The sequence below is a fragment of the Ursus arctos genome, unplaced genomic scaffold (genome assembly GCF_023065955.2).
Source record: "Ursus arctos isolate Adak ecotype North America unplaced genomic scaffold, UrsArc2.0 scaffold_2, whole genome shotgun sequence".
NCBI classification, from domain to species: domain Eukaryota; kingdom Metazoa; phylum Chordata; class Mammalia; order Carnivora; family Ursidae; genus Ursus; species Ursus arctos.
Window position 1 is genome coordinate 100,201,828 of NW_026622874.1, and position 23,409 is coordinate 100,225,236.

Here is a 23,409-nt window from a genome sequence, read left to right on the forward strand (position 1 = left end):
TGTTGTTTTGTGTCTTGTAGTATTTTCTTAGTGTCCTTTAAGTTGTTAAATCTTTCTGGCATTTTTTTCATTGTTCTAGGGATGTTGTTTTGCTGCTGCTTTTTCTTATAACTGTATAGGAGTTCTGACATCAGTTCTTTTCTTTACTCATTTTTATTTTTATTTTTCAGCAGAAACTTTGCAAGCCATAATCTGCTCATTTTTAATGAAATTAGTTTTCTTGGACTTTGAAGGAGGGTAGTTTAGGATAGCTTTTCTAACTTCACAGAACTCCCTTTTCATGCAGTGTTCAAAATATGACAGCTGCATTTTGAGATTTCCTGGCTTTGTCCTCTATTGTTATGTAGACCTGCCTTCTCTTTCCTTTCTTTCTTTATTTTTTTTTTAAGATTTTATTTACTTATTTGACAGAGAGACAGCCGGTGAGAGAGGGAACACAGGCAGGGGGAGTGGGAGAGGAAGAAGCAGGCTCCCAGCGGAGGAGCCTGATGTGGGGCTCGATCCCAGGGCTCTGGGATCACGCCCTGAGCTGAAGGCAGACGCTTAATGACTGAGCCACCCAGGCGCCCTGTCCTTTGTCTTTGTCTCTGTCTTACTCAGTTTCATTCTTCCCACTTTTTCATCTCCCCGTTGTGGGGCCCTGTCCTGCAAGGGCGCCTTGCTAGGTCAGGTTTGAAACTTCCTGGGTCCTAGACTGCTTCATTCTCAGATCTTAACTTGAATTCCTTGCACTCACCTGCTATTGAACTGAGCAAGCCCCTTCCTGGTGTTTCGCAGCTTTCTCAGATTGGCCTGTGTGCTTTTCAGTGAATACCTGTTGGTTGGTTGGGGGTTGTCCTCTTCTCAGGTCTGAATGATTCCCTGTGATTTCTGAGGCACAAATGGTACTTCAGAGATCTCGTGGCACTTGATGATTTGTCCTCGAGGGTTCGTATTTGGGACTTTGTAGTGATTGTTTCTTAGGTTTTTTTCTAATTTGGAATTTTTTTGTTTTTAGATGAGAATTTGGGTACATTCAAAAACTATGGTGCTGCTGTCTTCCCAGAATTCCTTGTGGTTTCATTTTACGTTCCTCTGATGTCTCATAATGTTGGGCACTTTTTCATTTGTTAACTGGCCTTTTGGGTTTCCTCAGGGTACTCAACATTGGGAGTTCAAATCTTTTAGCCCACTTTTCTTCCTTTAAGTTGTCTGGTTTGTTTGTGTGTCTTTCAGTTACCATGTAAGCATTCTTTATATTTGTTGGATAGGAGCCTTTATTATATATATTGCAAATTCCTTCTCCCAGTGGCTTGCCTTTTCACTCTTAATAATTTCTTTTGTGTATAGAAGTTTTTATTTTTAATGTACAATATTTCAGTCTTTTCTGTTATGGGTAGTACTTTCTATATCCTATTTAAGCTATCTTTCCCAACCCCAAGTTTGTGAAGGTATTTTTTTAGGGTATCTTAAAGTCGTTTTTGTCTAAGGCATGAGAAAGAGACCTAGTTCCTCATTCTTCTTGCCCCCCCCCATACAGCTTTCTAGTACAGCATCGTACAGTAAAAACATGTTTTCTACTGCTCTGTAATGCCACTTTTGTCATAAATCAGACATCCATGTTATGAATGAATCTGTTTCTGGACTCTGTTCCTTTGGTCTGTTTTTCTCTTCTTTTGCTATACCATGTGGTCTTAATTACTGTAGCTCTGTAATAATAAGACTTGCTTTCTGATAGTGTAAATTTTCCACCTTTTGTTTTTCTTTATGAATGCCTTGGTTATTCTTGGCTCTTTGCATTTTCCTGTAGATTTTAGAATCATCTAGTATATATCCACTTTTTAAAATCTGATTAAGGCTATATTAAATCTGTAGATCAATTTGGGAGGAATTGACATCTTTACAAAATTGAGCCCATGAATGTGGTATGTTTCTCTCTATTCATTAGTGTTCTTTGGTTTCTCTCAGTTCTTTGGTTTCTATATAGAGGTCTGGCACATCTTTCATTGCATTTATTCCTTGGTATATGATAGTTTTTGATGCTACTCTAAGGAGTATCCTTTCAAAATACTATTTTCTAATTGTTTCTTAGTAGTGTGGTGTTCCTTTTTTTTATATTGGCCTTGTATCCAGAGACTTTGTTATTCATTCCACTTACTCATTACAGTGGTATTCCTATGTACAGTCATGTATACAAATATGTATAATTTTGTTGTTATCTTTCAGTATTTTACTGGTTTATTTTATTTTTTTTAAATTTTTTAAGTAGGCTCCATGACCAACGTGGGGCTTGAACTCAAGACCCCAAGATCGAGATCAAGAGTCGGACACTTAAGCAACTGAGCCACCCAGGTGCCCTTGTTGTTTATCTTTTGATAATCCATCTGGAATTGATGTTTATGTGTAGTATAAGGAGTGAATCAAGGCTCATTTTCTTCCTATATAGATACCCACTTGGCCCAGGAATGTATATTGGAAGACCATTCTTCCCACTGCATTGCAGTAGCACCTTTGTTTTTATATGGATGACCAAATGTATATGGGTCTGTTTCTGAGCCCTCTATTGTACTTTCCTGTCTGTCTTTGCATCAGTATACAATCTTATCATCTGCAGATAATGCCACTTTAATTTCTTCCTTTCAGCTTGATATTTTATTTCTCTTTATTGTCCTACTCCACTTGCTACAACCTCCACTACAGTTAGACAAGAAATGGTGAAAACTCTCCCCAATTTCAGGGAGAAAGCTTTTCAGTGTTTTACTATTATGTGTGAGGTTTGCTCTAGTGTTTTTAAAATGTCTTTAACTTGATGAAGGAAGTCTTTTCTAATAACCAATAGGCTGAGAGATTTTAATCATGAACGGGTGTTAAAATTTTAATGCTTTTTCCCCCCAACCTACTGCAATGATTATATAGTTTTTTCTTTATTCCAGTTATGTAACTTACTTTGCTTTGGTTATGATTTTGTGTCTGTGTTCCTGAGAGATATTGGTCTCTCTTGTGCTGTTCTTACAAGCTTTTAGTATCAAAATTATGCAGACCTCATAAAATGATTCAGAAATAATGTTTGTTCTTTTTCTGTTCTCTGAATTTTTTAAATATTAATTACATTTCTTCCTCAGATATTTAGAAGACTTTACTGGTTTCAGGGCTTTTACAGTATTCTTTGTGGGAAAGTTATTAATTACTGATTCAGTTTCCTTATTTGGTAGAGTTCTGTTCCGATTTAAAATTTTCTTTGTTCAGGGGCACCTGGCTGGCTCAGTTCACAAAGCATGTGACTCTTGATCTCAGGGTCGTGAGTTTGAGCCCTACGGTGGGTGTAGAGATTACTTAAGTAAGTAATTTATAAATAAATGAATGAATGAACAAATAAATTTTCTTTGTTCAGCTGTGATAAATTGTATTTCAAGGAGTTTGTCCATTCACAATTTCAAATTAATTGGTATAAAATTATTCATAATATTCCTTTTATATTGTAGAATCTTTTACATTCCTGGTAATGGTTATTTGTGTTTTCTCCCATTTTTCCTTGATCAATTATGATATTTGTCAGTGTTTTTAATCTTTTTAGAGAAACAACTTTTTGTTTGGACTGTTCACTGTATGTTTGTATCTGTTTTGTTGATTTCTGTTGTTAATGATTGCAATGATTGCCTTCTATTTTTCTGGTTTGATTTACTGTGCTTTTTCTAGCTTCTTGAGATCGAGGCTTCGAGCATTGATTTCTTGGTCCTTTTTCTTCTCTAAAATAGCATTTGGATGTATAAATTGCCCCCTAAATACTGCCTTAACTCCAGCCTACAACTTTTGATGTATTTTGTTTTGATTAGCGTTTGGTTCATCAAGTCAAAATACAGGAGTTTCTGATTTTCATCATAATTTCTTCTTTAACCCGTGAGTTGTTTAGTTTGCTTAATTTCCGATATTTAGAAATTTCCTGGTTATCTTTTTTTTTACTGACTGTTGTTAGCTAACAATATACTGTATGATTTCAAGCCCATGAGACGCTTATGACTCAGGATACAATCCGTTTTGTAAATGTTCCTTATATACTTGAAAAGAGTATGTGTTCTACAGTTGTTAGGTGGAGTGGTCCATAAATGTCATTGAGGTCAAGTGGTTTGATAGTGCTATTCAGGTCTTCTGTCCAGCTATAAATGTGGATTTGTGTTACTTCTTTAAGGTCTGTCAGTTTCAGGTATACGTATTTTGAAGCTATGTTATTAGATTCCTAATATACATTTAGTATTATCATATCTTCTGTGAGTTGACCCTCTTAACTGGAAGAAATCTCCCTACTCATCTCTAATACTACTTATGTCAATTTTGTCTGATACTAGTCTATTCATAGACTTTTTTATGGGTTTTATTGTACCCCTTCTGCCCCCCCCAAAAAAGGAAAAGATTAAATAGTTGAAAAGAGAGCTTCAGCATAGAATTGGAGTTTATTTTTAAAAATCAGATGGACATTTTATGACTGAAAAATAAAGTATCTTATGAGTTGTTGATGTTCAGTATATTGCTTTCCATCCTTTTACTTCAAAGCTTTTTCTTATACTTAACAGCATTTATGTTGTCTGTTTATGTAATACAATGTCCAGTATGATTGTATTTAAGTTGTATGGGATAACGACTTATATAAATTGCAAAGTGATTACTTCAGGAAGTTTAGTTTAGTTAACATCCATCATCTCATATGGATAACCTCCCAAAAAAGAGAAAAACATTTTTTTTCCTTGTGATGAGATCTTTCAGGATTTACTCTCATAGCAACTTTCAAATACACCCTACGGCAGTGTTAATTGTAGTCCTCATGTTGTACCTTATGGCCCCATTACTTATTTATTTTATAACTGGAAGTTTGTACCTTTTGACCCTCTTTATCCAATTCTCCTACCTTTGGTAACCACATGTGATCACTTTCTAAAGTTTGGGTCTTCGAGGGTTTTGGGTTGGTTTTTTTTTTTGGATTCCACGTGTGAGATCATATATTTGTCTTTCTCTGTCTCATTTCACGTAGTGTATAATGCCTTCATAGTTCATCCATGTTGCAAATGGCAGGATTTCCCTCTTTTTTACAGCTTAGTAGTAGTCTATTTTCTAGCATTTCTTTTTTTTTTTTCTTTCTTTCATTTACTTAAGAGAGAGCAGGGGGAGGAGCATAGGGAGAGGGACAAACAGACTCCATGCTCAGTGCAGAGCCCAGTGCAGGCTCCATGACCTGAGCTGAAACCAGGAGTCGGACACTTAACTGACTGAACCACCCAGGTGCCCTTCTATTTTCTTTACCCATTCACTGAATGAACACTTAGGCTGTGTCCACGTCTTGGCTATTGTAAATAATGCTGCAGCAAACATGGGAGTGCAGATACCTCTTCAACATTAATAATTTCTTTTCCTTTAGTTATAGACCCAGAAATGGAATTGCTGGATCATATGGTAGTTTTATTTATTTTTTATGTGTTGTTGTTGTTATATATATTTTTTAATATTTTATTTGAGAGAGAAAGCATTAGAGAGAGCACAAGCAGGGGGGAGAGGTAGAGGCAGAGGGAGAAGCAGACTCCCTGCTGAGCAGGGATTTCCCCCCCCCCCCCCAATGCAGGACTTGATCACAGGACTCTGAGATCATGACCTGAGCCAAAGGCAGACACTTAACTGACTGAGCCACCCAGGTGCCCTATTTTTAATTTTTTGATGCACCCCCATACTAGTTTCCACAGAGGGAGTTTACATTCCCTCCAGTAGTGTACAATTGGAAAGTCCTTTTCTCCATGTCCTCACCAGCATTACCTTTTTGGTGATAGTTGTTATAACAAGTGGGAGGCCATAGCCCTTGGTTTTGATTTGCATTTCCCCGGTGATTACTGATATTGAGCACCTTCTCATGTACCTGTAGTCCATTTGAATATCCTGTTGGAAAAATGTCTGTCTAGGTCCCTTGCCCATTTTAAAATTGGATTATTTGCTTTTTGGCTATTTAGTTGTAGGAGTTGTTTATATATTTTGGATTTTAACCCCTTACCAGATACTGAGTTGCAAATATTTTCTCCCATTCCGTAGGTTGCTGTGATTGAGTTTTTAAGTGTATTTTATTATTTCTTTGTACGTTCCATCTGTTCTTTGATCCTTTCTTCCTCTTCTATTATTCTTCTCCCCCCTCCCCATCAGCTTTTTAGTTATGCATTCTTTTATTTTTCCCTTTGGTGGTGTTTTCACCATAAGCTTAGAATGCCACCTTCACCAAATATTTGGAAGGGTTTTGACAATCCTTCCTTCTTAATGTTCTTTTTTTTTTTTTTCAGACCCTTTTGAACAGATAGTCACCATGTTTAGATATTAAGAAGTACATATGTGTATGTCTGCATTTGAAAATGGCAGAGGGAAACAATAATGAAGAAGTCATTCACTTGAACAACTTTCACTGCCACAGGGGACAAGGTAAGTGTTTGTTCTCACTTTCTCCCTTTCATCATTGCTTTTTCTCTTTATGGTACAGTCATAGTTTCTTTGAAATGAACCTGTTTTGCACCATGTGGAACCCAGAAACATTGCATTTTTAGACCTCAGAACATCTGGTGTAATGGACTCATCAGACTAGAATTTTGTGTCAAGTGGTGACACGTACTGGCATGAATGAAGTTTAAGAATCTTTCATCACAAGTGGAATATTAAGCTATTAATGAGCAAGCCAAAATAAGCTGTGAATGTGCAGTCACTGGATCTCAAGAGGTGAGAGTTTGGGATCTGTGGCAGTTCCATTTTTGAAGGGGAATCGGGTCTTCAAAGGAGTGCTCCTCCAGGCCTGTTTGATCTGAAAGTGCTGCTATAGCATTTTTACCCCCTCATATGATGCTTAATTTATTTTTTGCCAAAAGATTCTTAACACGGAATTTTAGAACACATATTCTTTCATTGTACAGTGTTTGAAATTTGGGGAAGTTCTTGATTCAAAAAGGGAAGGGAGCCTGCATTTCTGTGACATTCCTAAATGCATATGAAATTTCCTATCAGATCCTAATTCACATTCACACTTAGGCTGAGAGGAAAAAATTCATGCTGCTGAGTAGGAAAAGTATTTTTTGCAAGTATAAATTCCATGGAAGGGGATATCTGAGTGGCTCAGTCAGTTAAGTGTCTGCTCAGGTCATGGTCTCCGGGTGCTGGGATCAAGCCCTGAGTCGGGCTCCCTGCTCATTGAGGAGTATGCTTCTCCCTCTCTCTCTCTGTCCCCTCCCTTCCCCACTTGGGGATGTGTGTGTGTGTGCTCTCTCTCTCTCTCTCAAATAAATAAAATCTTTTAAAAAAAAATTTCCATAGAAGAAATTATACCATTTTTTTGGCTTTTTCCCCCAATAATATTTTGTGCTTATGAAGATGATTTTTTTTCCCAGCAGAGGGTAAATTATATACATTGGCTTTCAGAGAGCATTTAAAATTTAGCACATTTTATTAAGCAAATAAATTGAGAAAAATAAAATGCTTAAACTATGCAAATTATGAGTGCAAAAGAAGTACTAACTTTTTAAGGATTTTATTAATAGTTTAACTTGGTAGTAAGAGAACCATAATTTATTGTGACTCAGAAAGTTTTAAATCTTAGCTGTGATTTGTATATGGGATCATTTCCAAATTTTTTGAACATATATATCAAGTTAATGTTGTAGTTGTTTTTTTTTTTTTTTTTTAAGATTTTATTTATTTATTCGACAGAGATAGAGACAGCCAGCAAGAGAGGGAACACAAGCAGGGGGTGTGGGAGAGGAAGAAGCAGGCTCATAGCGGAGGAGCCTGATGTGGGGCTCGATCCCAGAATGCTGGGATCACGCCCTGAGCCAAAGGCAGACGCTTAACCACTGTGCCACCCAGGCGCCCCGTTGTAGTTGTTTTTTAACTGGATTTTAAATATACTTGAGCAGAGTTTCAGAACAGCTAATTCCTTTGGGGAAACTGTTCACTTTGGAGGTATATTTTTCTGTTAGACAAGTTTTGTGTATTTTGCACCCAGCATGAGTATTTTTATCAGGCATGCAGAGTTATTTTGTTTTTATGATCTATATTAATTTTATTGTGCCAACCCCTGTAGGATTTTTTATTTTTAAATCATTTTTATTGAGGTATAATTTACTTAAATGCACACATTTTAAGCATATAGTTCAATGAGCTTTGAAAAACGAATATACCCATATAACCACCCCCTCTACTCATGATGTGGAACATTTCTGTCATCCCAGAAAGGTTCCTTTATGCCTCATTTGCAATCAGTCCTCACCCTACTCCTAGTCTAAGGAAACCACTGATCTGCTTTTTGACACTCTACAGTTTCATATAAATGGAATCATACAGCGTATACTCTTTATGCCAGAATTTTTCTGCCCAACGTAATGTTTTGAGATTCATCCATGTTGCATGTATCAATTAAATCCCTTTTATTGCTGAGTAGTATTTAATTGCAAGAATTCCGTACCTAGTAAAAATAGGCTAAAAATGAAGGTAAAATAAATAAAGGTTAAAAGTACAGGAATGAAAAAAGAGAGGTTATGCAAATAGCACAAAAAAGAGCTGGTATGTCTGTGTATTATGAGATAAAGTGGACACGTTAGAAGTATTAATAAATAAAGAGTTTATAATGACAAAGGGGTCAGTGCACTGGGGGGATAAACAGTTCTAACTTCTATATACTCAGTAACATGTTGTCAAAATATAAAGCAAAAATTGACAACTAAAAGGAGAAATGGATAAATCCACAATTATAATGCGAGATTTTAACATGTTTCTTTAACTGACAGAGAGGAAGCATATACAACATTTGTATGACTATAGAACACGATCAACAAACTTGACATAAAAGACATAAGTGGAATACTGCACCCAACGTATTTAACAAAATTGGGCATATTTGAGCCATAAAACAAGTTCCAGGTTTCAGAGGATTGAAATCATATAGGTTATATTCTCTGATCATGTTGGAATTAAGTTGTAAATCAATTACAGAAATATAATTAGAAAATCCCTGTATGTGTGGAACACAGGAATGCATTTCAGAATGACTTAATGATTCAAAGATGAAATCACAGTGGAAATCAGAAAATACTTTGAATTGCATGATAATGAAAATACAATCTGTTGAAGCTTATGAGATGCATCTAATGTCATGTTTGAAGAAAACTGAATAAAGGAGGACTCAGCAAACTTTCAAAAGTCAGTCAGTCACCATTTTTGCCTTGCAAGTCTTGTGCTCTCTGTTGGCAGTTACTCAGCTATACCATTGTAATGTGAGGGCAGCTATAGATGATAGATAAATGAACGAGCATGGCTATGTTCCAATAAGGACTTAAAGTAGCAGGTACCATCCCACCCCACACTGCTGGTGGGAGTGTGTATTAGCACAATTGGGAAAATTGTTTGGCGTTGTCCACTAAAATTGAACATAACGCTTTCCCTATGGTTCAGCACTCCCACTTCTAGCATGTACCCAACCTAATGAATATACCAAGAGACGTGTATAAGAATGTTCAGGACAGCATTAGGGGCACGTAGGTGGCTCAATCAGTTAAGTATCCAACTCTTGATTTTGGCTCAGATCATGATCTCAGTGTCGTGGGATAAGCCCGCTTTGGGCTCCGTGCTAGGCATGGAGCCTGCTTAAGATTCTTTCTCTCCCGGGGCGCCTGGGTGGCACAGCGGTTAAGCGTTTGCCTTCGTTTCAGGGCGTGATCCCGGCGTTATGGGATCGAGCCCCACATCAGGCTCCTCCGCTATGAGCCTGCTTCTTCCTCTCCCACTCCCCCTGCTTGTGTTCCCTCTCTCGCTGACTGTCTCTATCTCTGTTGAATAAATAAATAAAATCTTTAAAAAAAAAAAAAAGATTCTTTCTCTCCCTCTCCTTCTGCCTCGTTCTCTTTCTCTCTCTTTAAAAAAAAAAAAAAATGTGTTCAAGACAGTGTTATCCAAGACTGGAACCAACCCAAATGTTCATTGACAGAAAAATAAATAACTTGTGATGTAGTCATACAGTGGATTACATACAGCAGAGAGCTACAGCACATGCCACAGCATGGATACATGGACCTAGTATTTACAAGAATGCCAGAAACAAATGAATGTGTACTCAAAAAACAAGCAAAACTAGTCTGTGGAGTTAGGAGACTATTAATACGCTGCAAATGTTGTATTGACTGACCTTGGTGATGGTCACTCAGGTATGGGCCTTTTGATTAATTCATAGAGTTATACATTTGGTTCACAGACTTTGTTCCACTTTAATTTTTTAAAGGCTAATATATTTATATATGGTGTGTTGGGGGAATATCTTGTCAACCGTTGGGCTTCCACTGTGAGGTGATAGGTTTCAAGCCAGCTTTTTCACTGGGTCTCCCAAGATTGTCGGTAAGTGTTCTTTTCTTGGGCCAGTTCTTCCAGAGAGGAATGTACTGTTTCCTGCCTATGGAATCTGAGACTGTCTGCCAGCATTCTGGGAACTAAGCAGCAGAAGGCAGCTGTTCATTGTGCTGTTTCACTGGCACCCCTTTCCTCTCTTGACCCTGTGCCTGGTGTCTAGTGCCTCTGCCTTAGTGTCTCTTCATAATGGACCTCCACGGGGTGGGTTTTTTTTTGGAATAGCTCACTGAGCTTGGCAAATTCTCTCCAAAACTAGTAAAATTAGATAAAACTCTCCGGAGCTCCACTCTGCTTGCTAAATGGGGTGCTGCCCAAATCATGAATTGGTTAATAAAGCCAATTAGATCTTCCAAAAAAAACTAGACAAAATTGTCAAAAACAACCATTTAATACCTGGAAATGACCAAAGGAATATAATGATTGGGAACATTCAGGAAAATCTGGAATTCTGTCACATGAATTAAGCTAACTCTGGTTGGCTGTCTCCCCTGCAGGCTGTGGGTTTGAGACTTCTCCCCTCAAACCATCACTGTTAACCTTTTTTTAATGTTGAGGAAGTGGATGCTTGTTGAGTTAGGTAATAGCATCACGTGGCTGGCATATGGTGGAGCGGAGACTTGAACCCAGGCGGTCTGACCTTAGATTTAACAGACTGCTGTCCCTGGCTCACCACAGCTCTGTTACAGGGTTGAAGTGAGATAATTGACTTTAGATTGCTTTTCAAATTGTTGGATGCCATAAAAATAAATGAGGCATTAGCCTTGAGAAAGATATTAGAGCTTTAATGGAGAAATTTCAACATTTATAATTGATGATGTCTCTTTTCTCATTGTGGTTTTTTTCCCCCTAACCTTTTCTCTAGGACCCTTAATGCATTTTGTCTTCATTGCCTGTTTTAACCTTTAACATTCCCATGAGCCAAGCAGGAAAAAATTAACAGTTTGTGTTATCCAGTAATTCATATTAGACATGCTCTTTTTTCAAACGAATACAAGAAGTTAGAAACTTTGAACATAATTACTATATCCAGATAGTTAACTTAACTCTAGTTATACTTAAAAGGATGGGGCACCTGGGTGGCTCAGTTGGTTAAGCGTCCGACTCTTGATTTCGGCTCAGGTTATGATCTCAGGGTTCTGAGATCGAGCCCCACATTGGGCTCCATGCTCAGCGGGGCATCTGTTTCTCTTCTCCCACTCCCTCTGCTCCTCCTGCTCAAGTGCTCCCTCACGTGTGCGTGCACACACACTCTCTCAAATCTTTAAAAAAAAAAAAAAATTAAAAAATAAAAGGAAATTAGGAAGGTTCTGTTGTTTACGGTCATAGATGCTAAATGGGTGTTTGAAACACTGAACTATATGTAAATTATATTTAAAGTTTATGTCTAAGGTGAGCAAATTGGTATTTTAAATGTTAAATGAAAATTTTACTAGTTTTGAGTGAAAGTTTTTTCAGTTTAATCAGTTGAATAAAACAATGTTTTATTCCCTGGGAGGAATAGAGATGAGGTGGGAGACCATGATTTCACTTTTTAAAAATTGGCAATCAAGATTTTACCAAGAGATTTCTCAGACCTAGTATAAAAAAAGTTGATAATGTTATCAGATTTTCTCTGTTGATCCCCAAAATGCGTTACGGCCAAGGCTCACCACGGAAACCTGGCTGTTAATACTTGGGTGCAGGTGTTAGCTTACCTAAGCTAACACACCAGTAGCCATGAACTTGGCTTTAGGCTTGACCCTTTTCGTGCCAAAATTGAATTAAAAGACTGAATGTGATCATGCTCATCTCCTGGTAACCATGTTCTCTGCTTCCTTTTAGACTGGATCAATCTCAGAGATGGACCCATCACCATATCTGACTCCTCTGATGAGGAAGGGGTTCCTATGCTGGTCACCCCGGCTCCTCAGCAACACGACGAAGAGGACCTAGATGATGATGTCATCCTGACAGAAGTGAGTTTTCTTAAACTTACCATGATGAGGCATTCTTGCAAGTTAGTGATCTGATTCTTTGGCCCTGCAGCAGTGGTTTTTGGGGCCTCTTAGGAACGCTGAGAGCACCACTTCTGTTGCACTGTGGCTCTCTGTGTGTGCTGTGGTCCTGCATCTCTGAAAACAGCCCCTTTCTACCTTGATAATGCCCCTGGAGCTTTAGATGCCGCAGGTTTGGTCTGTTTCTCGACTTCTGCACTATTGCTCTGACTATTCATGCACTAGTCTGCATGTTGCAATTACAACAACCTTATTGTGTATCTTAATATCAGGTAGTGTCATCTCCCCTTTTTACTCTACATTTTTCAGAATCATCCTGGATATTTTCGTGCTTACTTTTTTATATAAATTTTGAGCTCAGCTTTTCTGATTCCAATAGGTAGATCAATTAATTCAAAACAAATCTTACTATTAAAGAACAATTTTTTTATAATTTGGACCCTCTCTAACTTTTCTTCCATCTGGTCTAGCCTTCCTTTATATCCCTCAGCGAGAGCATTTTGAATTTTTCTTAACTATAAATGTTAAACATTTTTTGTTTAGTTTCTTCCCGGTTTTTTTATCTTTTCTGTCACTTTTGTAAGTGGTATCTTTTCTTCCACTGTACCTTATAACCTTTGTTTTTTTAAATTTAGGAGTCTTTTGGTTTTAATAGTAATTTTATATTAGTTTCACATTATCTTTATTGTCTGTAGTTGTTTTTCAGTTGACCCTATGAACTTCTCAAGGGATGGCATCTGATCTATCTGCAGATAATGATACTTGCAGTTTCTTCCTTTCCAGTTTTTATATTTGTGTTTATCTTGTTTAATTATATTAAATAATGCCTTCTCAAAAATTTTAATAGTGGTAATAGGAATGAGAAAAAAACCCACTGACATAAATGGGAATACTTGTAATGTTTCTTCGCTAAGTGAGATGGTGGCTTTTTGCTTGAGATACCTTTCTTTTTTTTAAGATTTTATTTATTTATTAGAACAAACGGGGGAGGATCAGACTCCCCCAAGCAGGGATCCTGATGTGAGGCTCGATCCTGAGATTCTGGGATTGTGACCTCAGCTGAAGGCAGATGCTTAACCAACTTGAGCCACCCAGGAGCCTCTGAGATGCCATTTTTTTAAAGTATGTTAAAGAAGTAGCCATCTACTTTAAGTTTTTGTTAGTGAATATAAAATTCTATCAAATTCCATTTCAGTATGTGTAGAGATTATCATATTTTTCTTCGATCTATTAATTTAAATTCTGTTCTTCTCTGGATCGATTCTGCTTGGTAATGGTATTATGATGTAATGGTAATATGCCCTTGGATTCCATTTGCTAAGATTTTATTTAGGGTTTTCTCCATAGATCTCATGAGTGAGATTGGCCTGTAGGTGTATGTGCGTGTGCCTGTGCTGTCTTTGACAGGGTTTTTATAAACATGATTGATTCTGATTTCGTCAAAAGAATTTAGAAGTTTTCTTTCTTCTTCTTTGCTTTGATATTACTATTTTAAATAACACTGGAGTTACCTGTTCTTTACAGATTTGGTAGAATTTACCCTACAGGCGTTTGGCCTGTTGCTTTACTTGGAGGCCAGTTCTTTGAAACTGTCTCAGCTTCCTCTATGGTAATTAACATGTCTAGATTTTCTGTCACTTTTTTTTCTTTTCTTTTTTTTTTTTTTTTTCAAGTAAGCTTTACACCCAGCATGGAGCCCAACGCAGGGCTCAAACTCAACAACGGTGAGCTCAGGACCTGAGCAGAAATCAAGAGTCAGACACTTAACCGACTGAGACACCCAGGCGTCCCCTTCTGTCGCTTCTTTTTTTTTCTTTTTAAGATTTATTTATTTTAGAGAGTGGGGGAGGGGCAGAGAGAGAGAATCTCAAGCCGACTCTGCGCTGAACATGGAGCCCAACGAAGGGCTCAGTCTCACAGTCCTGAGATTACAACCTGAGCCGAAACCAAGAGTTGGATGCTTAACTGACCAAGCCACCCCAGGCACCCCTTCTGTCACTTTAATATCAGTTCTGTTCACTGATATTTTCCTACAAAATAATTTCTTTAAGGTTTTTTTTGTAATGTATTTGATAAAATTAAATAAAATAACCTGTTGTTTTCTCTCTGTCCTCTGAGTCTGTGGTTCCTCCATTTTCATTTTCTATTTTGTGTACTTGTGTTTTATCCCCTTTCCCTGATTTGATGACTAACATTACCTTCCTTCCTCCCCTCTTCTTCCTGCTTCACTAAAGAAACCACTTTGAGAATCGTGTTATAGTGCTCCCGTTTGTTTTCTTCCTAATCGGTTTCTGCTTTTGTCTTGAATGCTTTCCTTCTGCTTTAGCATATTTAACATGCTTCTTTGGCATTTATGGTCCCTTTTACTGACTTCTTGAGTTATTCATTCTTCATTCTTTTATATTATTATTTTACTCATTGCCATGTAACCTGTCACCTCAAAACTTAATGGCTTAAAGCAGCTGCAGTCATTTGTTTCTGTGGATCAGGAATTTAAGAAGGGCTCAGCTGGATTGTTCTGGCTTGGGACATCTTGTGTGACTGTTGTCAGATGGTGCTGGAGCTGGGGCAGCAGGGGACCGGAGCAGCTGGAAGCCAGCAGCCATTGCTGTCTTTGGGACTTCTACATAGGATCGCTCTCCCTTTTTAACACAACTTTCTTGAGATATAATTCACATACCATACAGTTCATCCATCTAAAGTATACAGTTTGGGGCACCTGGGTGGTTCAGTCGGTTAACCGTCCAACTCTTGATCTCAGCTCAGGTCTTGATCTCAGGGTCGTGAGTTCAAGCGCCACGCTGGGGTGCACACTGGGCGTGGAGCCTACTTTTTTTTAAAAAAGTATATGGTTCAGTAGTTTTTCATGTATTTACAGAGTTTTCCAACCATCAGCACAATTTTAGGACATTCTCATTATCCCAAAAGGAAACCCATTATGCCCATTAACAGTGATTGCTAATCCCTAATTAGTAAACCTAATTTACTAATTGCTAATTAGTAAACCACTAATTTACTTTTGTCTGTATACATGTGCCTCTCTTATGGACATTCCGTATGAATGGGATCATACAGTATGTGATTTTATTAGTGACCGGCTTCTTTCATTCAACATAACGTTGATCTACATCTACATCTGTGATGTAGCATAAATCAGTACTTCATTCCTTTTTATTGCCAAATAATATTCCATTGTATGGATGTATCACACATTGTTTATCCATTCATCAGCTGATGGACATTTGGGATTCTTCCACTTTTTCGCTGTTATGACTAATGCTGCTGTGAACATTCATGTAGCAGTTTTTGTGTGGATGTATGTTTTTTTTTTCTCTTGGTTATTGTCTTAGTCCATTCCAGCCACTATAACAAAATAACGCTGCCTGGGTAACTTATAACAACAGAAATTTATTGCTCACAGTTCTGGAGGCTGGGAAGTCCGAGATCAGGGTTCCATCATGGTTGTGTTCTGACGAAGGCCCTCTTTCTGGTTCAAAGCTAGCACCTCTCACTTGTGTCCTCACATGGTGGAAGAGGGTAGGGATCTCTCTGGAGCCTCTTCTACGAAGGCACTAATCCCATTCATGAGGGTGGGGGAGGCTGACCCAAACATTCAGACCATAGCAGTTATACCCCTAGGAACGGACTTGCTGGATTATATGGTAACTCTGTTTTACTCTACCAGACTGTTTCCCACAGCAGCTGCACTGTCATACATTTCCACCAGCAGTGTATGAGGGTTTTGGTTTCTCCATATTCTCTCAAACAATTGTTAGTTTCATCTTTTTTATTAACAGCCATTCTTGTAGATGTGAAGTGGTATCTCATGGTTTTGATTTGCATTTCCCTACAGCTAATGATATTTAGCCTCTTTTGATGTGCTTTATTGGACATTTGCATATCTTCTTTGGAAAAATGCCTATGCAGATCGTGTGCCCATTTTTAAACAGGATTGTCTTTGTACTATTGAATCTTTGTATATTCTGGGTAGTGTACCCTTATCAGATACCTGGTTTGCAGGTACTTTCTCATTCTGTGAATTGTCTTTTCACTATTTGATGGTGTCCTTTGGGGCATAAAAGTTTTAAACTTTGGTGAAATTCAGTTTATTCTTTCATTGTCAGTTGTTTTTGGTGTCAGGCCTAATACATATGATCTGTTTTAAGGGCTTGTTCAGGCTTCCTCACATCACAGAGGTGCCTCAGTGCTAATATAAATTTAGCACTTTAAACTCTTCCTGGAGAAAGACTTTAGAACACTTTATAATTCTGTTTATTCACCTCCCAAGTGAAATACTGTTCTTTAAATATATTTTAATTCTGTATACATTTTTTTTTTTTTTTTTTTTTTTAGAGAGAGGTGGGAGAAGGGGCAGAGGGAGAGAGAGAGAGAATCTTTTTTTTTTTTTTTTTTTTAAGATTTTATTTATTTATTTGACAGAGATAGAGACAGCCAGCAAGAGAGGGAACACAAGCAGGGGGAGTGGGAGAGGAAGAAGCAGGCTCCTAGCAGAGGAGCCTGATGTGGGGCTCGATCCCAGAATGCTGGGATCACGCCCTGAGCCGAAGGCAGACGCTTAACCGCTGTGCCACCCAGGCGCCCCTGTATACATTTTTTTTTTTTTAAACCCTACACAATCTTTTTTGTTTTATATGATCAGCATCCACTTCACTTCCTCCAAATATTTACCTCTTTCTGCACCTTGCAGATTATTTTTCTTCTACCTAAAGAACACTCCTTAGGATTTCCTTTACAGTAAATCTGGTCTTTTCACTGAGCGTTAAATTCTATGTGGTATTTCTTTTCTTTTAACACTAGGAACGTATTATTCCAGTGTCTTCTGGCTTTCATTTTTGTGTTGAAAAGTCAGTCTTATTTTTTCTTTTGAAAGCAATACGTGCTTTTAAGAACTTATCTCATATTTGATTTCTGAAGTCTTCCTGTGCTATACTTACGTTTCTGTTGTGTGGGGTTTTTTAATTCATCCTGCTTACATCTTCAAAACAAATCAAGCCACTGTCCTTCCTGAACATTTGTATTTTGGTCTTCAAATATTGCTTCTTACCTCTCTCTTTCAGAACTCCACTTGCATAGTTGGTAAAACCTTTTCACTGTAGTCTTTATTACTGCTGTTTTCTTACCTAATTTTCAATCATTTTGTATCTATGTCTTATTTAAGCTGCTTCCTTTTTTTTTTTTTTAAGATTTTATTTATTTGTGAGAGAGAGTGCACATGTTAGGGGGAGGAGCAGAAGGAGAGGGAGAAGCAGGGAGCCAGACATGGGACTCCCTAATGAGCAGGGAGCCAGACATGGGATTCATCTCAGGACCCAGAGATCATGACCTGAGCCGAAGGCACATGCTTAACCGACTGAGCCACCCCGGTACCCCTCACATTTATTTTTCAAACAAGGTTAGGGGACGAGCAATTTCAGATGGAGGAATTTAAACTATCCAAACTAGGATTCATTTCCAGAGAGGTCCAGCATATTTCCAGTTCAGCCTTGAGCTTGAGATTTACCAGAACCCTTCCCGATGGTGAGTTCTGAATTCCACCTTTGGTGCCTGTAGCTCCTCAGTAATGATGTCAGAGTGTTGTCTTTCCTCTTCAGCTAGGTCTGCGATAGCAAATGCAGCTATAAGAGAAAAGTACTCCAATGTGGGGCTCATTTTACTGGACGACTTCTTCCTGGTTCCTGTCCCCCTATATCTCTGAGGCCTTCAGTTAGATGTTGGATGTTGCTTTGATATTTTGACCAAGTTTTCTGCTTTTACTCAGTAGAAGGTTGTTCAAAATGATCTAGCATGTCATTGCTAGAAACAGAAGTCCACTTTTGTGTCCTTACCCACGTCCTTTCTGAATCACTGTGTGCCAGTAACTTGGTTATGTGATTGAGTGTATGTTTGGATTTTGCTTTAGGGGTTCTTTTTAAAGAGAATTTTAAATTTAATAGGGGAATTGACCTTGTTTATATTAAATTATTTATTTAATCACTACATCCAAGGTAGAGCTCAAACTCATGACCCCGAGATCAAGAGGTGTACATTCCCCGGACTCCAGCAAGGAGCCCCTCATTTATATTTATTAATGTGACTGTTATAATTCGTTTTTAGTTCTCTTATAGTATTTATTTTGCTTTACATTTTTACTGCTTTTAAAAATAATCTTTCAGAGACACCTGGGTGGCTCAGTCATTTAAGCATCCGACTCTTGATTTCAGCTCAGGTCACGATTTCATGGTTGTGGGATTGAGCCGTGTCAGGCTCTACACTCAGGAGAGAGTCTGCTTGAGGTTCCCTCTCTCCTCTTCCTCTGCCTCTCTCCCCCCAGCTCATGTGCTCACATGCTCTCTCTCAAAAATAAATAAATACATCTTTTTAAGAAATAATAATCTTTCACTGTATATTCCCTGCATCTTGGAGGTTTTGTTTTTACTTACTTTGGGGCCGTGTTCTAGCTGATAATTTGAAGACTTTTTTTTTTTAATTTTTCTCTTTTTGAAAGCTTTTTATCCTTTGTTTTATTCTTTTTAGTTCTTCTTGTATTGCTTTTATAGTTTCAAATGCTGTCCTTACGTGTATCAGTTGATTTATCAGCTTTAAGTGTATTTTTGGACCCCTGGGTTCTTCACTTCACCTTCCAGCTTTTGATGATTACCTTATTTCTACTCAACAATGATTTAAAACATTTATATTAAAGAAATGATTATTACTTCTTTGTGTCTGTGTTTCTGTTTTGTCATTATTTTACCCGCTGTGTAGTACTAATTTTCTCATTGTGTTATTCGTCTGCCATTTCTTTTTTTAGAAGTTGGGTATCTTTATATAGTTTCTAGTTGGTTTTTATTACTCAACTATGAATGCAGCTGAAGTGTTCCTGGACCAGCTCTTTGTAGGCAGTTTTGGGGAAAGGCTCAGGTACCGTTGTTGGCTAGCAGGAGTTTTCTCTTACCAGAGGGTATGTGTGTAGGCAGGAGGTGTTCTGCACATGGACTTAATTTATTTAGCCTTCTCTTCTTACGACCTGGCAGAGATGGCTGGTTCCAGAGAAGCCCATTTCAGAGTTTCTGTCCATCCTGTGTCACTGACAGCCTGCCCCCCCCCCCCCACAGAGGTGTTTGTCCCCTTATAGTCTAAGCTCCCCTGAAACTCCTGTCAAGTAGAGTGGTAGTTCCCTTTGTTCCAAACAGGGTATTGGTCTTATCCCCCCAGGGCACATCACCATCTTTGGAAAACTTTCTGGCTTTCTGAAGCTTTTTCTTCCTTGCCTGAAATCTGTGGTGGTACTTCTATCACTGCATTTATTGGCTCCTCCTCTTAGATGTTGTGATTTGGGATTGCACATATCTGTTTGTTTCATCAAAGATTCTCAGTTCTGTGTCTCATTTCTCCCTGGATTGGGGTGATTTCAGAGAAGAGAAAGGTCAGAGGCATCTGTATTGCATTACCTTTTAACTACTCTCTTGGGCGTAAACTGTGGAATGTCTCCGATTTTTTTCTTTTTATGTTACAAGCAATGTGGCAGTGAATATCTGTAATATATGTGCCCTTTAGATACATAAGGGTTTGTAGAATAGATGTAAAAAGGTTACATTGATAGATCCTAAGGGTATACATTTTTAATTTAATCAGTAATGTCAGATTGCTCTCCTAAATTCACCCGCAGTGAATGATAGCCTGAGAGTTTTCCCACATCCTTATCAGTGTTTGATATTATCTAACTAAAAATTCTGCCAGTCTTGGGGCGGAGGTCTTTTTTTAAATTTGCATTTTGCTAATTACTAATGAAGTTTAAATTCTTTTCGTTTTTTGAACAATCCTCATTCCTTTGCTGTTTTGTCGTTCTTTCATTCTTTGCTATGCAGTTGTTTTTTAGTGGTCTCAGGTGAAATTATAATTCAAACTGTAACTCAGGTTCCAGTCTTTGAATGGTTACTTTGATTCTTAGAGTTGTGATCAAATTTCGATGTTAAGAGAAATGTTGAGAAGAATAGGTTTTGTGGGGTAGGATGTTTTGGGTTGTCTTTCTTTCCTGTCCTGTCTCCGAAGCTCAACATAAGTACACAAGGAGACATAGACCTAGGAAAGAAATTGAATTATTAAAATTTCATTTTTTCTTAGACAAATAAACCTCAGACATCACGACCCAATCTCATCAAACCAGCTGCCCAGTGGCAAGATCTCAAAAGATTGGGAGAAGAAAGGCCTAAAAAGTCTAGAGCAGCCTTTGAATCAGATAAGAACGGCTATTTTTCAGTGTGTAACAGCTCATTGTTTGATTCTGGGGCACAGGATGATTCTGAGGAGGACTACGGTGAATTTCTGGATCTTGGGCCTCCTGGAGTTTCTGAATTCATGAAGCCAAGTGGCCAAACAGAAAGAGAACCGAAACCTGGACCAAGTCATAACCAAGCAGCAAATGACATCGTCAACCCGAGATCAGAGCAGAAAATCGTTATCTTGGAAGAAGGTGGTCTTCTTTTACCAGAAGGCGATCCTCTGGACACTGAGAACCAGTCATCCGAAGATTCAGAGACCGAGCTTTTATCAAACCTTGAAGAATCAGCTACTATCCTAGATGATCAAGCCATCGGAGAAGACTGCTGGTTAGACCATCCTTACTTCCAGTCCCTAAACCAACAGCCCCGTGAGATAACAAACCAGGTTGTTCCTCAGGAGCGGCAGCCTGAAGCAGAACTGGGCCCGTTGTTGTATCAGCATGAACCCCCGGGGCTGGCTTTTCCAAGGCCGGCTTTTCCAAGACCAGAACCCCAACAGGATGGGATTCCAGGCCCCTCTTCTCCTCAGCCTGCCCATCCTCTAGGAGAGCTTGAAGACCAACAATTAGCAATAGATGATGAAGAGCCAGGGCCAGCCTTTCCACTGCAAGGATCTCAGGAGCCCAATTTGGAAAACCTTTGGGGGCAAGAAGCTACTGAGGTAGATCAAGAACTCGTTGCACTTTTAGTGAAAGAAACAGTAAGTTTTATTTTATTTACGTGAATAATTAGACACTAAATGTACTGAGTTTTCTTTTACTGCAAAATCACAGCGGGGTGGGGGTGGAGGCACTTATTTTCCTAGGGGATCTATAGCTGGATACATAGAACAGAAGAAGAAAGACTCTGAAGATAGGAAAGTTAAATCAGGATTCCATAATCTAGCCTTAACCCCCAGCAAGCCCTCTGGGATTTTAGCTGCAGATCATAGGTACCCTGGTGCTGTCATATGAGCAATCCCCCTGGTTTTAAAAGGATTTTGCATTAATTCCAATTCAAACCCATAAGGCAGGTTTATAAGATTATCTGGAGCTGCACTGTCCACATGTAGTTTCATGTGCCTGTTTAAGTGTCTTACAATTAAATAAAATTTAAAACTCCATTTCCAGTGGTACTAGTCACATTTAAAGTGCCTGATAGTCACATGGGGCTGAAGAGCTACGATACTGGAAAGCACAGAATAGAACATTTCCATCATTGTATGAGGTTCTGTTGGATATCCCTGGTGTAGTGTGATGCAGGGCTGTGGCTTCTGGCTCAGCTGCTCATTGCCTTTGAACAAGCTTTTAACCCTTCTTTCCCCAGATGTTTTCATGTGGCACATTAACTCATGGTAGTGCTTTACTCCTTTTTGGACTCCTTTTGCCTAGGCAGAGATGTTCAGCATTAATTGAAAGAGTGAAGAATGGCTATGGAAAGTGGCAGAGGACCAGACAGTCTCTAGGTCCTTTCTAGAGTCCACAGTCTGTGTAAACACATAAGTCTAGGAACGGACCTGCTGTACAGCTCCTTTCTTGTCTTTAGTCATTTTACTTTTTGCCATCTGGTTTTTATTGCAATTTGAAGCCATTCTAGTGGATGAAAAATAATATTTTTATTCATTTTCAGGAAGCAAGATTTCCAGATGTTGCAAATGGCTATATTGAGGAGATAATTCATATGAAGAATTATTATGATTTGAATGTGTAAGTATGCCACATGCCTTTTGTTTTTCTTATTGTAGTGAAATATACAGAATATAAAAATCTGCTGTTTTTATCATTTTTAAGTATACAGATCAATGACATTAAGTATCTCCACGTTTTTGCATAACCATCACCGCCATCTCCAGAACATTTTCATCTTCCCAAACTGGAACTGTCCCCATTAAACGTTAACTCCTTACCCCCCACCCTCCACCCCCAGCCCCTGGGACCTACACTTCTACTTTCTGTCTCCTCGAATTTGACTACTCCGGAGACTTTATAATAGTAGAATAACACAGTATCTGTCCTTTTGTGACTGGCTTATTTCACTTAGCATTATGTTTTCTTTAATGATCCTGTTAGAAAAGTTCTGATTTTAGTCATGTACAGACTTTTCTGGGTTTTACTTAATTCTGCATGCTTATGGAATTAAGGTGTTTTGTTAATTCTGAGCATTGATACTACCTGTGTTTTGATCAGGTTGTTAAGGAGTTTTTCTTCCCTGTATTTGTAACAGAAAGTGTTCTGCAGCCACTCTGCCTGTTTGGAGAAGTGTATGGAAGTGTTTCTTTAGTGTTTATCATAAAAATGATAACAGTTTTTAAAAACTTGAAGTGTGCCAAAGAAAACAAAATAAGTCCTTTTCCTTTTATATTCTTTCCCCTCCCTCTGGTCTGCAGAGGTGAAACAGTTGTAGATTTGTGAAGAACGGAATATTGAAACTAATAAAATTTTCAGTTAATTAATACAGATCACATCCGTTGAACAGAAGAGGTAGTATACCTAAACCTCTGTCCTCAAAAGATTATGCCCAGTATTGTAGTCCTCAGGAGTGCAAGTGAGAGCTGTTCCCCACCACAGCCAAGCGGGAGGAGCCCCATTTCCCAGGTCAACAGCCAGAGGAGATGCTCTTTTCTAATTCGTAGAGACACTGTTGGTGCCACTGGCCACCCCGTCTGTCGCCCTCTATCCAAGGATAGCCACTGTGACCAGTTTTTTGTGTGTGTATGGTTTTTTTTAAAGATTTTATTTATTTTATTTTTTTTGAGAGAGAGAGAGAGATAGCGA

At 38.4% G+C, this 23,409-nt stretch overlaps 1 protein-coding gene across 13 annotated transcripts in view; it reads left to right on the forward strand.

Annotated features, from left to right (window-relative positions):
• RNF216 (ring finger protein 216) overlaps nucleotides 1–23,409 on the forward strand; it is a 157,290-nt gene that overhangs the window by 23,495 nt on the left and 110,386 nt on the right. For 7 of the 13 annotated variants that reach the window (XM_044390159.3, XM_026516324.4, XM_026516327.4 and 4 more), the window contains exons 2-5: nucleotides 6,288–6,423; nucleotides 12,205–12,338; nucleotides 20,499–21,356; nucleotides 22,265–22,341. In XM_044390159.3, coding sequence (XP_044246094.1) covers nucleotides 6,357–6,423; nucleotides 12,205–12,338; nucleotides 20,499–21,356; nucleotides 22,265–22,341 — 1,136 coding nt within the window. In that variant the 5' untranslated portion in view covers nucleotides 6,288–6,356. Of the gene's footprint in view, nucleotides 1–2,237; nucleotides 2,332–6,287; nucleotides 6,424–12,204; nucleotides 12,339–20,498; nucleotides 21,357–22,264; nucleotides 22,342–23,409 lie in introns of those variants that run through there. The other 6 variants (XM_048224787.2, XM_048224788.2, XM_026516326.4 and 3 more) reach the window with 3 other exon arrangements.